General features: G+C 33.7%; 1 protein-coding gene across 2 annotated transcripts in view; it reads left to right on the top strand.

Annotated features, from left to right (window-relative positions):
- Positions 1-9,784, top strand: part of LOC145292763 (histone-lysine N-methyltransferase SUV39H2-like) — a 55,669-nt gene extending 45,885 nt beyond the window's left edge. For both annotated transcript variants that reach the window (XM_080138801.1, XM_080138805.1), the window contains exons 4-6: positions 7,289-7,441; positions 8,760-8,889; positions 9,099-9,784. In XM_080138801.1, the coding sequence (XP_079994927.1) occupies positions 7,289-7,441; positions 8,760-8,889; positions 9,099-9,382 (567 nt within the window). In that variant the 3' untranslated portion in view covers positions 9,383-9,784. The remainder of the gene's footprint in view (positions 1-7,288; positions 7,442-8,759; positions 8,890-9,098) is intronic.
- The last annotated feature ends 1,275 nt before the right edge of the window (positions 9,785-11,059 follow it).

Below are 11,059 nucleotides of genomic sequence, written 5' to 3'. Positions count from 1 at the left end.
AACTTTCTACATTTCTGCAGTAACACCTGAGGATCCTGCCACCTTAATTTTACATCTTACTATCTTGCTTACCATTCCTTTCCCATTTCTTATGATCAGACCAGATGCTTTTCCAGCTTTTAGATTATCTTGATTACATGAAAACTGTATGCAACAATCGCTCATATCTTTCCAAAGTATTTCTTTTGTTCTGTTCATTTGTTGCCAGTATCCCATTGTCATTTTGAACGTACTTCTCTCAAACCATATCGATAATCATTTGCCTTTGTCATTTGTTTAGCAGGGATACAGATTCTCCAATTTAATGTCCTTATTAATTTTATTTCTTTTTTCCTTTTCTCTCTCACTTTATTTTTCTTTTTTCCTTTTCTCTCTCACTTTATTTTTCTTTTTCGTCTTTCCTCATTTTTCTTTTTTCCTCTCTAGAAATGTTAATTTCATTATGCTTTGAATATTTCATGACATCACTAGCAGTTAGAAGACTTTTGTTTCATCAAAGAATGACTTCCTGTCAACTTCCCTTCCCCCTCCATACACACATATGCACATAGAATCTTTTAATTTTCAAGTTATAATACCCCTCCTTTCTTTCCTCTATTTATTTCTTGCACACCACGGTTTGGTGATACTGGTACCCACTCTACATTATTGGATTCAATTTGCATACAAAGTTTTAAACTTGTCTGAATTCAAATCAACTGAAACTACTCATGTTGTCACACCCCACCCCTAAAAAATTATACTGATAAATACATAACATTCATTATGAAATTTCATTGAAAATGCTGATAATTGGAAGGTTATACTTTCTAAGTTGTACAAGAAGACATTGCTAATTAATTGCATTTTCATCTATGATTGTTAATATTGAACAATACAAACAATTCTTTACATAATTGTACCCTTACCATTTTTTTATAACAATATTAATTCTAGTGTTAAATTTCATTAGGTAAAAATTAACCCATAAAAGGTATATGATGCAAAATGCAAGTAACTTGATAGTGATATTTATTTTGCAGATATTTACAACTAGCAGGACATGTTAACCGGCATTGCCTGGTGGAAGTATGCCCCTCTCCTCTTGTAGAAAAATCAAAGTACAGTTGTTATTGCCCAACACTCGACCTTCTCATGTTAAGAACTGCTTTTGGAATAGACACCATTTTGTTAATGGGGGTGACTGTCCAAATATTTGCCACAAATTTAACCTTGATAATTGCTGTCAGTATCCCCACGTGCAAATACTATGAACCAACCAAAAAATTTGGGGGTTGCAGTGTTTGTTGGATATAATTAGATTTGTTCAAAACTGCTTGTATTTGCCAAATATAAATGATATTTTCTGAATCAGCATAATGGAAAACCTATATAAGTTTTCATTTTAAAGGAAAGTGTGTAGGTGGATATAAAGTAAAGATTTATTTGGGGGGGGGGGGGCTATAATCTCCCCCCCCCTCCTCCTTTGTAAAACAATCTATATATTAATACAATAGCATGTGTCTTTTGTCACGCTTACATCCAGGTCGTTTATGTTCTTCCATTACTTATAAATAATTTTATCAAAAATTCTTAAGTTTTGGTTTCAATTATGGCTGAAAGAACTCCAGTTATATATATATATATATATATATATATATATATATATATATACACATTTTTTTCATAAGCTTTTATTTTGGTTTCGATTCAAGCTAATGCCCCCAAGTCATGGATTATTTATTTTATTTTTTATTTTTTTTTTTTTTTTGAAATCGCAACTTTATATATAAAAATCGATAGAACATTAACTCTATAATAATATATACGAAATCTGCAAGAATTAAAATATATTTAAGTGTACTTTACAACCAGGCTTTGCTGGGCATTCGTGCTAGCTTAGATAAATACTTCTGTAGTTTTAACAAAAGTCTACAATATCAGAGTCTCCATTTACACTGAACATCTACAGAATGCCAATATCGATATGTTACATATGAATGTGTCCGCTGTGGAATTTCCGCAGGTCCCGCTAGTAAAGTCTTGTTGTTGCTCAACCTCCTTGTGTTGATGGCTTTCACCCCCTTCCCCAAACCTCCTCTGTCACCTGCAACATTCCCATATTAAGAACGGATCCTGTGAGTGGAGAATAGTGGTTGGGGGTTAGAATATTTGCTCCATATTTAACCTTGATAATCGCTGTCAGGATAGCAAGGTGCAAATACTAAGCAACAAGAAGGGAAAATAATCATGTTAAAGGAAAGTGTCTCATTTGTCTATAATAAAACAGATGCCTACGATATTGGGTCATCAACTGAATTCTTAGCTGCTAATGCAGGAAATGCAAAGTAAACAATGGTAACCATAAATAAAAATGCGATGTTTCAAAGTGGTTTTGTTGGGGGGGGGTGCAATATTAATGTGTGCATAGGTATCAAAAAAAACTAAGTAAAGAAAAACATGAAGGAGGAAACGACCGGTTATAAAACAAAGTGATACAAAAGAAAAAGCACTGTTGTCAGTTTCCTCAGTATAATCATAAGTGAAAAAAAAAAAGCAATGATATCTGTAAATTGTATGCATTTTGTTCACGGATTTAAAAAAAAAAAAAAAAAAATTTTTTTTTTTTTTTTTTTTTTTTTTTTTTTTTGTAGGGGGTAGTTGCACATCAATGTGAGGATATAAATGTAACTTTATGATTATGAGCACTTAATAATTTTGTATTTGGTTTAATATTCATAAAACTGTTTCCTGTAGAGGGAGCGGCCATATTTGTAAAGGTCTGATGTTTGTTTTTTGTAAGGTGTATATTCTGGAATATTAGATTTGTTTTCAGCCAATGAAATTAGCTGGAATGTTTGTAGGGAGAAATTATTTGTTGAATCGGGAAGTGGAAAGGTGATTGTATGCCTATGAGTGTAAGATCCAGTTAAGAAGGGTGTCAGGGCAATATAGTTATGTGTATATATCTTCCCGGTCTTGATTTGGGTAGTGGGAAGACTTTAGATTTAGAGAGAAAAATAGGAACTGCTTCCTCTAAAGATATTGGTGATCATGATGATGTAATGTAGGGTTTTATAATAACGAATGTGTATAAAACAGTGCTCTGAAATTACATATGTGGGGGATAATAGTTTAGACATAATAAATTTGTATGTTGCATTTGTTATTGCAAATATACAGTAATTGTGTCCAGAGGGAAATTTCTGCAATCAAAATATTATATATGGAGATAAGACTTGATTATCTGTATTTGTACTGAACATGCATAAACATCAAGCAAGATATTTATTTTATTTATAATTCGAAAATTATAGAAATCAAAATTGAAAACTTAAATATTAATATTACCTGCTAGCCTCTCTCCTACAGAAGAAACATTGCAAGCCTGTCTCTGTTTTATCGTTATTTCCATGGCAAGTACTCGTCTGATCTCCAGTCTCTGGTCCCCCATCGCCAATCTTTCACGAAAAACACCTGTCTAGCTGAAACCACTGTCAATAACTTTCCCCACTCTTTATCTGTGCCTAAATCAAAATGTAGATTCCATGAACAAAGCTTCTTTCTTAGAAGTACACGCCTGTGGAACTCTCTTCCGTTTGCCTGTTTCCCACCTGACTACAACTTGGATGTCTTCAAGTCCAACATAAACATATTCCTGATAAACCATCCCCCTTAAGACACTTTATTACATCTCCATTACTAACGATTATTACAATATTATCCCATTGATTACTGTACATGCAATAACCCTTATCCCCAAGTGTTTTCCGGGCCTTGATAAGTGGTGACTACCATGTAAAAATATATATATATATATATATATATATATATAGCAGTACATGGGTCCTCATCTTGGACGTGCTAACACATGTATGTGTCGCTTTATCATTTAGAAGAAATAAGCTCAAATGTACAAGTGTTAGAGCTGAAAATCTTTTTAAAGAACTTTTCCGCTCCATACCTCAGATTCCTCCTAGGATATACAAAAGGAGCTTGTATTAATAACACCAAGGATCTTAAACGAGGGTGGGTGGGGGGGTCAGTAGGATCATTTGAGATACTTTTTCTCTAATATGGGCTGATTTTCTAAACCAAAAGAAAAAACAATGACTCCTTGTGGATGTCAAAAAATCCTCATGGTCTATGCAGAAAAGTATGATTGTTGCATTTTTCCTTGGACATTTTTGATTGGTTCACTTACAATGTAATTGTAGTGTACAAGTTTTAAAACTTTTTTTGTGTATATCTTATTTACATTAGAAATTATAATTTCTTTGAATTTTCGTTTTATTCCACACACTCTCTTCAAATGTAGATCATTATACTTTAAATTAGCCTAAAAATTAAATTGGCCCATATTTTGTTCCAAACTCTTTGTGCCCAATGTTTTTTTTTTTTTTTTTATTATTATTGCCCATGGAAAATCAGCCAGTGACCCACCCACCCTCAAGTACACTCCCAACACGCTCTCAATCCTCTTCCCTAACATTGGCGTCAAAAATGATGCAGAGATGCCCATTATGTTCACATGACTACTCTGAGCCACAATTGTCTGACAGTTTGTCTGGCTGCTGTTTGCAACTGGTAGTACAGGTATCTTAACTCTTAGGTAGTGCTAAGAGCATCTTTATCATTAGTTGTATAATATCGGGATAGCTATAGTACAATGTTGTGCATGTAAAGGGACCTTTAACTTGCCTTTAGTGGGCTTTTCTATAAATGAAGAGTCAACTAATTGGCATCAAACATACCCCCTTTGCCTAACCCATTCTATTCTAAAATTGAAACTAATGAAATGACATCTTAAACATAAAAAAACAAAACTATCAAACTAGACACCCACCAAACAAAACCAATTCGTCTTATTCCTTGAGACTTGCGTTTACAAATATCAGTGGGTTTAGAACTAATTTAGACAATCCAGAATAATTTCTCCTAGTAAAATCCCCAAATATCTTAGCACTAAATGAAACTAACCTCTACTCCTTAATCCCCTGTAATCACTTTAATATGATTGGACTGGAAAAATGGTGGGATCCTTCTATTGATCGAGTGTATATCTCACTGCTGATGCAATTCTCTATCTATATAAAAGCCAGGTACATCCAAGGATGGAGTACTGTTGCCACATCTGGGCAGGAGTTACTAGAAAGGACTTGTCCTGCCTTGATAGAGTTCAAAATAGACTTTGTAGGAGATGTCCTTTTCTATTACCTGCAACCTCTGTCTCACAGGAGAGATGTTGCGAGTTTCTCTGCTTTATCATTATTTTCATGGCAAGTGCTCAACTGAGCTTCAATCTATGGTCCCCCCTCGCCAAACTTTCACAAGAAACACTCGTCTAGCTGAAAACACTATCAATAATTCCCCCCACTCTGTATCTGTGCCTAAATCTAAACGTAGATTCCATGAACAAAGCTTCTTTCTTAGAACTGCACACCTGTGGAATTGTCTTCTGCTTTCCAGCAGACTACAATAATGTTGTCTTCATGCCCAACCAACGTAAACAAGTTCTTGATGAGCCGTTCCACTTAACAAATTTACCGCATTTTCATTAATAACGATTACTATATTGTCCAATTGACTACTGCCTTATCCCCAAGTGGTCTCTGGCCTTGATAAGTGGTTATGCCTATGTAAAAAAAACAAAAAACAAAAAAAACAACACTGCTGTCAGGACTCTGACATATACAGGAAGTCTATATTTGTAACGCATTCCACTTAACTGGAGAGCACAATCTAAAATCAGATAATCAGGCCTTGCAATAATATTTCTTCTATCGTTCTCCCTTGACCCAGGACAGTACCCAAGTATTATATGATCCTATTCTGGAATGCTGATCATCTTGTGATATTGGTAGACTTTCAACCTCAAATTGTGATGCTGTTGCTCAAAATGACAATATTTCAGACTAATCATGGATCACATCAAAGATGTCTCCTGGTGTAATATCTTTTTACTTTGTGCTGAACAGTGTGCAAATTGAGGCAATTAAATGGCTCAAGGCAGCCATTGAAGCAAATGTTCCCATGCAAAAGTTCTACAGCAGGCCTTATTTTTCCCCGATATTTCACTTCAACCTGTCTCTTGATCATTGTGTAAAAACATGCATTCTGTCAGTTCATCTGCCATAAGTCATACAACTAGGCAAAAATTTATAAATGCTATGAATCATTATAAAAGGAAATTAACTACAGCCAAGTGAAGGCATACTGAAATGACTATAAAATGCATGGAGTTGTAGAAATTAGAAACTCACGATTTTTCAAAAAATTATAATAGTGTGGTGAATAACTGACAATTAGCACCCCCCCCCCTCCACTATCTAACAATAAGTCATTTATCCAACAACTTTATTATTCTTGATATTCATAAACGACTTCCCTGATAAAATGTGTCTAAGCTGGGCATATTTATTAATGACACCACGTTCTGTAACAGACATGAGAAAAACTAATGTACACATATCTAAGGCAATGCTGAAACCTGAGAAAATGAGCTCTAGTAAGTAGGAATGAAAATGGATAGTAACATTTAATGCTAGTAAGACTAAGCTTCTTTCCAAGAAACTTTTTTAACCACTAATTGCCATGACTAACACTTTACCCGAAAGCTCATTTTTCAATCTCCTCGACTTAACATTGACAAGTAACTGGAACAAATATGTTGAAGACATTGCCAAGGCTACTGCAAAGAATGGAGGTTGACTTTATCGTGCTAAAAACTACTCACACCTGAGAGTATTCTATATCTTTAAAAATCCTCACCGTGCATAGAGTATTGTTGCTATATCTGGGCTTAGCAAAAAAGTCTCCAATGTAATAGGTCTCAACTATGAAGCAAGCTCTAACACTTGTTCCATCACTGCAATGTTACATCCTTGTGCCTGTTTTACAAGTATTTTAATGGAATGTGCTCTAACAAACTTAAAGTACTTAAATATCCTAGATTTAACTTGACAAGCAGCAAAGTCCCACCCTTCGCTGTAGAGATCTTTAAATGCCAGAAACTTTTCTACTTTAATAGTATCTTCCCTTGAACTACTAGACTTTGGAATTCCCTCAAGTTTTCCTGCTTCCCTGAATGTACTAATATGCAGAAATCTAAATGTAATGTGAACAGACATCTCTCTGTGCCCCTCTAGTTATGGCTCCACATTGTAACCCCTCACGTTCAAGTGGCAATAGGCTTTGTTAGGGGTGAACAAGAGAAAGAAAAAAAAGAATGTACATGGAAATTCTGTTTCTGTCTGCTATTATTTTTAAATTTTTTTGCAAGATAATTTCATTTATTGTTTTCTTTCAGGTTATAACAAATGAAGAAGCTGAGCGAAGAGGTAAACGTTATGATGCAGAAGGACGAACTTACCTGTTTGACTTAGATTATAATGATGGCGATTGTCCTTTCACGGTTGATGCTGGTTATTATGGAAATGTCTCTCATTTTGTTAATCATTCTGTGAGTATTTTTTTTTTTTTTTTTGCTATTGTTTATGTGGTGAATTTGTAGAAATTAAATATGAAAGAGCACATACAACTTGTTGGATATTCATACCATGATTATGCCTACAGACAATTTAAAAAAAATGTATTAACATCTTACAATGGAGTAGTGTTGTCACATTTGGAGAGGTGCTGCTCAGTGCATTCTTTCCTGCCTTGACAGTGTACAAACCCGGCTTCGAAATCTGGTGAGGAATGTTCCTTTCTTTTCCTTGCTATGTCTTTCCCACAGAAAAGACATAGTGAATCAGTCTGCTCTGTCATTATTTTCCTGGCAAATGCTCAACTGAGCTTCAATCTATGACCCATCCCATAAACCTTCACAACAAGCACTCACCTAGCTACAATCACCAACAACAATTTCCCCTGCTCTCTATCTGTACTTAAAACTAAATGAAAATTCCATGAGTAAAGCTTCTTTTCTAAAGCTACCCGTTTGTGGAACACAATACTGCAGGGTTGCATCTCAGTTTGACTATACATGGTCAGTTTCAACTCCAACATGGACAAGTTCTTGTTAAGCTAGCCTAGTAAATAATCAACTTCCTCCATTACCGATTATCACAGTGTTGTCTCATTAACCCTTATCTTCAAGTGTTCTTCAGTCCATGATAAACAGTGATTCCCTTGTCCAAAAAAAAAAAAAAAAAAGGATTGTTTTAAAATTGTCAACAACGTTGGAGTTTGAATGTGTCATTTGATTATGTGCAAAGACTAGAAAATATTATAAATATAAATATGTCTATAAATATGATTACCAAATTATATCAAAATTTTAATGGACCAAAACACAAAACTAGAAACAAAATAAGAATCTTCAATATATGGGATTCAATATATACACAAAAACTAATGTAAATTACATATATTTCTTGGGCGTTTAATATTTTTCTAAAAAGGAGCCTTGAAACCATTTTAAAACTTTAAAAATAAGCAAATCTCTATGGTATTGTCTCAATTTGGGGATGAAAATGAAAACCAATCCGTATGATAAATCAAGCAACTTTTCTTAGGTAAAATTTTGTCATGAATGGTGATATTAATTTTTTTTTTATTTCTTATCGCAAACATTGATGTTAAACATGTAACAAATATTTTTTTTTTTCAATATTTTGCATGGATTTAATAAAATTACTTGTTAATGTATCTTGGTGCTCAGATCACCATCTTAAAAGTTCATAATATCCAAGGGCAGTTATTGTCTTTTCCTAATACAAATATACTTTTTTGTTTATTTTTTTTTTTTTAATTCTTTTAATTTTCTCTTTTACTAGTGTGATCCGAATTTAGAAGTCTTTGGTGTATGGATCAACACATTGGATCCTCGTTTACCGAGAATAGCTTTATTTGCCAAGAGAGACATTGCCAGAGGAGAAGAGCTTACTTTTGATTACATGATGACAGGTTAGTATTTTATTTTTAATTGTCCTTCTTGACCTCAGAATTTGACCTATTTTGACTAACCAGAAGAATTGAAAACTTAAGATCATTTTTTTTATATCCCCAAATTAAAGGAATATCATTCATTGCAATGTGACATAGTCTTTCTTTGAAGCAAAGTTGATTTCTTTTCACATACATTTTTATTTTCTGTTTCTTATTTTTCTTTCTAGTTGATTCCCACCAGTCTGCTTTCAAAGATCCATCTTCAGCTGAAGTCCCGTCACCGCGAGCAGCTTCAAAGGATGGAGAGACCGAGTCGACTGCAGCGAATAAAGATAGTGCAGGTGCTGCTGCTGCTGCTGATGGGGTAGAAGACAAACAAGAGAAACCTGCTGCATCTAAAGAAGATTCAAACGTTTCAAAATCTGACAGAGATGAGAATGGTGAAGATGAGAAACAGTATCGCATCGTGTGCCAATGTGGCGCTGATAATTGCAGGAAATATTTGTTCTGAATTATTTAGGCAACACTCCCTTTCTCCATTGACCTATCTCTTATTTAAAAAGAAGTTCATCACACACTCTTTCTCTCTCTTCCAACACTGCCAAAAATCTTTCAACCCTGGCCTTCACTTTTCCCTTCATCTTCTGACAACATTCATTAATCTATTTTCTTTCAACATTTCTTGATCACTTTCACCCTTTTCTCTCCATCCCTTCCCCCATTCATTCCCTATAAAGATTCCCTTACATTTAATTTTTTTAAGTTCAAATCAGTTCAAATGGACAATTACAAAAACGCTGAGTGGGGGTGTTAAGACAGTTTTAATGTTTTCTATGTAATGAATTGTGATTACATTTTTCTTTTCTACCCCTCCACTGTTGAAATAAAACAAAAAAGAAATAACATTTGTAAATATGAATTTTATGTATTCCTGCTGCATGCATGCCTACCTGTCTTGTATATATGTATATGCATGTATGTATACGTGTTTATGTAAATACACACACACACACGTGTGTATTAAATAGGAGGTAAATGAATTGGTATAAGTTGATTTACATGTTCAAAGAAATCAAAACAATCAGATGGTTTACAATCGTTTCATAGATGATATTGTGAGAGATGATCTCATCAACAGGGAGGTGAGACCAAAATGAGAATCCATGTGCAGCATTGAGAGACATCGGGTTTAGCATCAAATCTATGGGTAACTTTTATATCTCCGTATTGGAGTGATAACTAACACTTGGAAGAATACTGTCCAGATATTTCCAGAACATTGCTACCAGACATCTGGAATATTAAACTAAATCTACTATAGCTCTTGAGGATTAAATCCACTATTGAGCTGATCTTATATCTGCAATATTTTGGTTGACTGGTTTTTAAATTCACATACTAAATCCTTTATAAGTGGTAGCTATATAATTAATTACACTTTATCATTCTCGGCTCTAAATTAGGACCATCATTTCTCATCACTTTATATATATATGTATATATATATATATGTGTGTGTGTGTGTGTGTACATCTAAAAGTTTGTCAGATTTATTTCTTTAAACATGTTAGCATAAATAGGGGTAATTGTTTAGTTTAATCAAGACATTTAAAAAATGAAAATATTGAAAAAATATATATTGTATTGGAATTAAGTTCTCATAGAAAAAAAAATTCACTCAATTTGGTCAAGTAATTTTTTTTTTTTTTTTTTTTTTTTTTTTACAGCAGAAAAACAATTTGACAGCAAGCATACGCAACCATGTTTGGATTTTTGGACCACGAGGAAGGGGATGGGTGTCTTGTAACATGTTGCTTTTTTATTGGCCGACAACGCTCGCTATATGTGAAAGACTGAGTTATTCCCTCGTGGTCTAAAAATCCAAACATGGCTGCTTATGCTCACTGTCATAACAAATTTTTTTTCCACTGTAAAAAAAAAAAAAACAACAACAAAATTACTTGATCAAATTAAGTGAAATTTTATATAAAAACTTAATTCCCTAACGGGTACGTACAATATATATATTCATTTTTTAACATCTTCATTAAACTAAATAAGTACCTAAAATAGAAATAAACAATTCCACAATATCCCCATTATTTAGTTTATCACTGTATTCCTATCTATACTTACACATGGAATTGCTGTATTTTGCCAGATGATTCTTCTCCTGATCTCCATCTTT

The sequence above is a fragment of the Euprymna scolopes genome, chromosome 2 (genome assembly GCF_053919585.1).
Source record: "Euprymna scolopes isolate OS-2025 chromosome 2, ASM5391958v1, whole genome shotgun sequence".
Taxonomy (NCBI): Eukaryota; Metazoa; Mollusca; class Cephalopoda; order Sepiida; family Sepiolidae; genus Euprymna; species Euprymna scolopes.
This window is presented reverse-complemented; position numbering and strand designations above follow the sequence as displayed.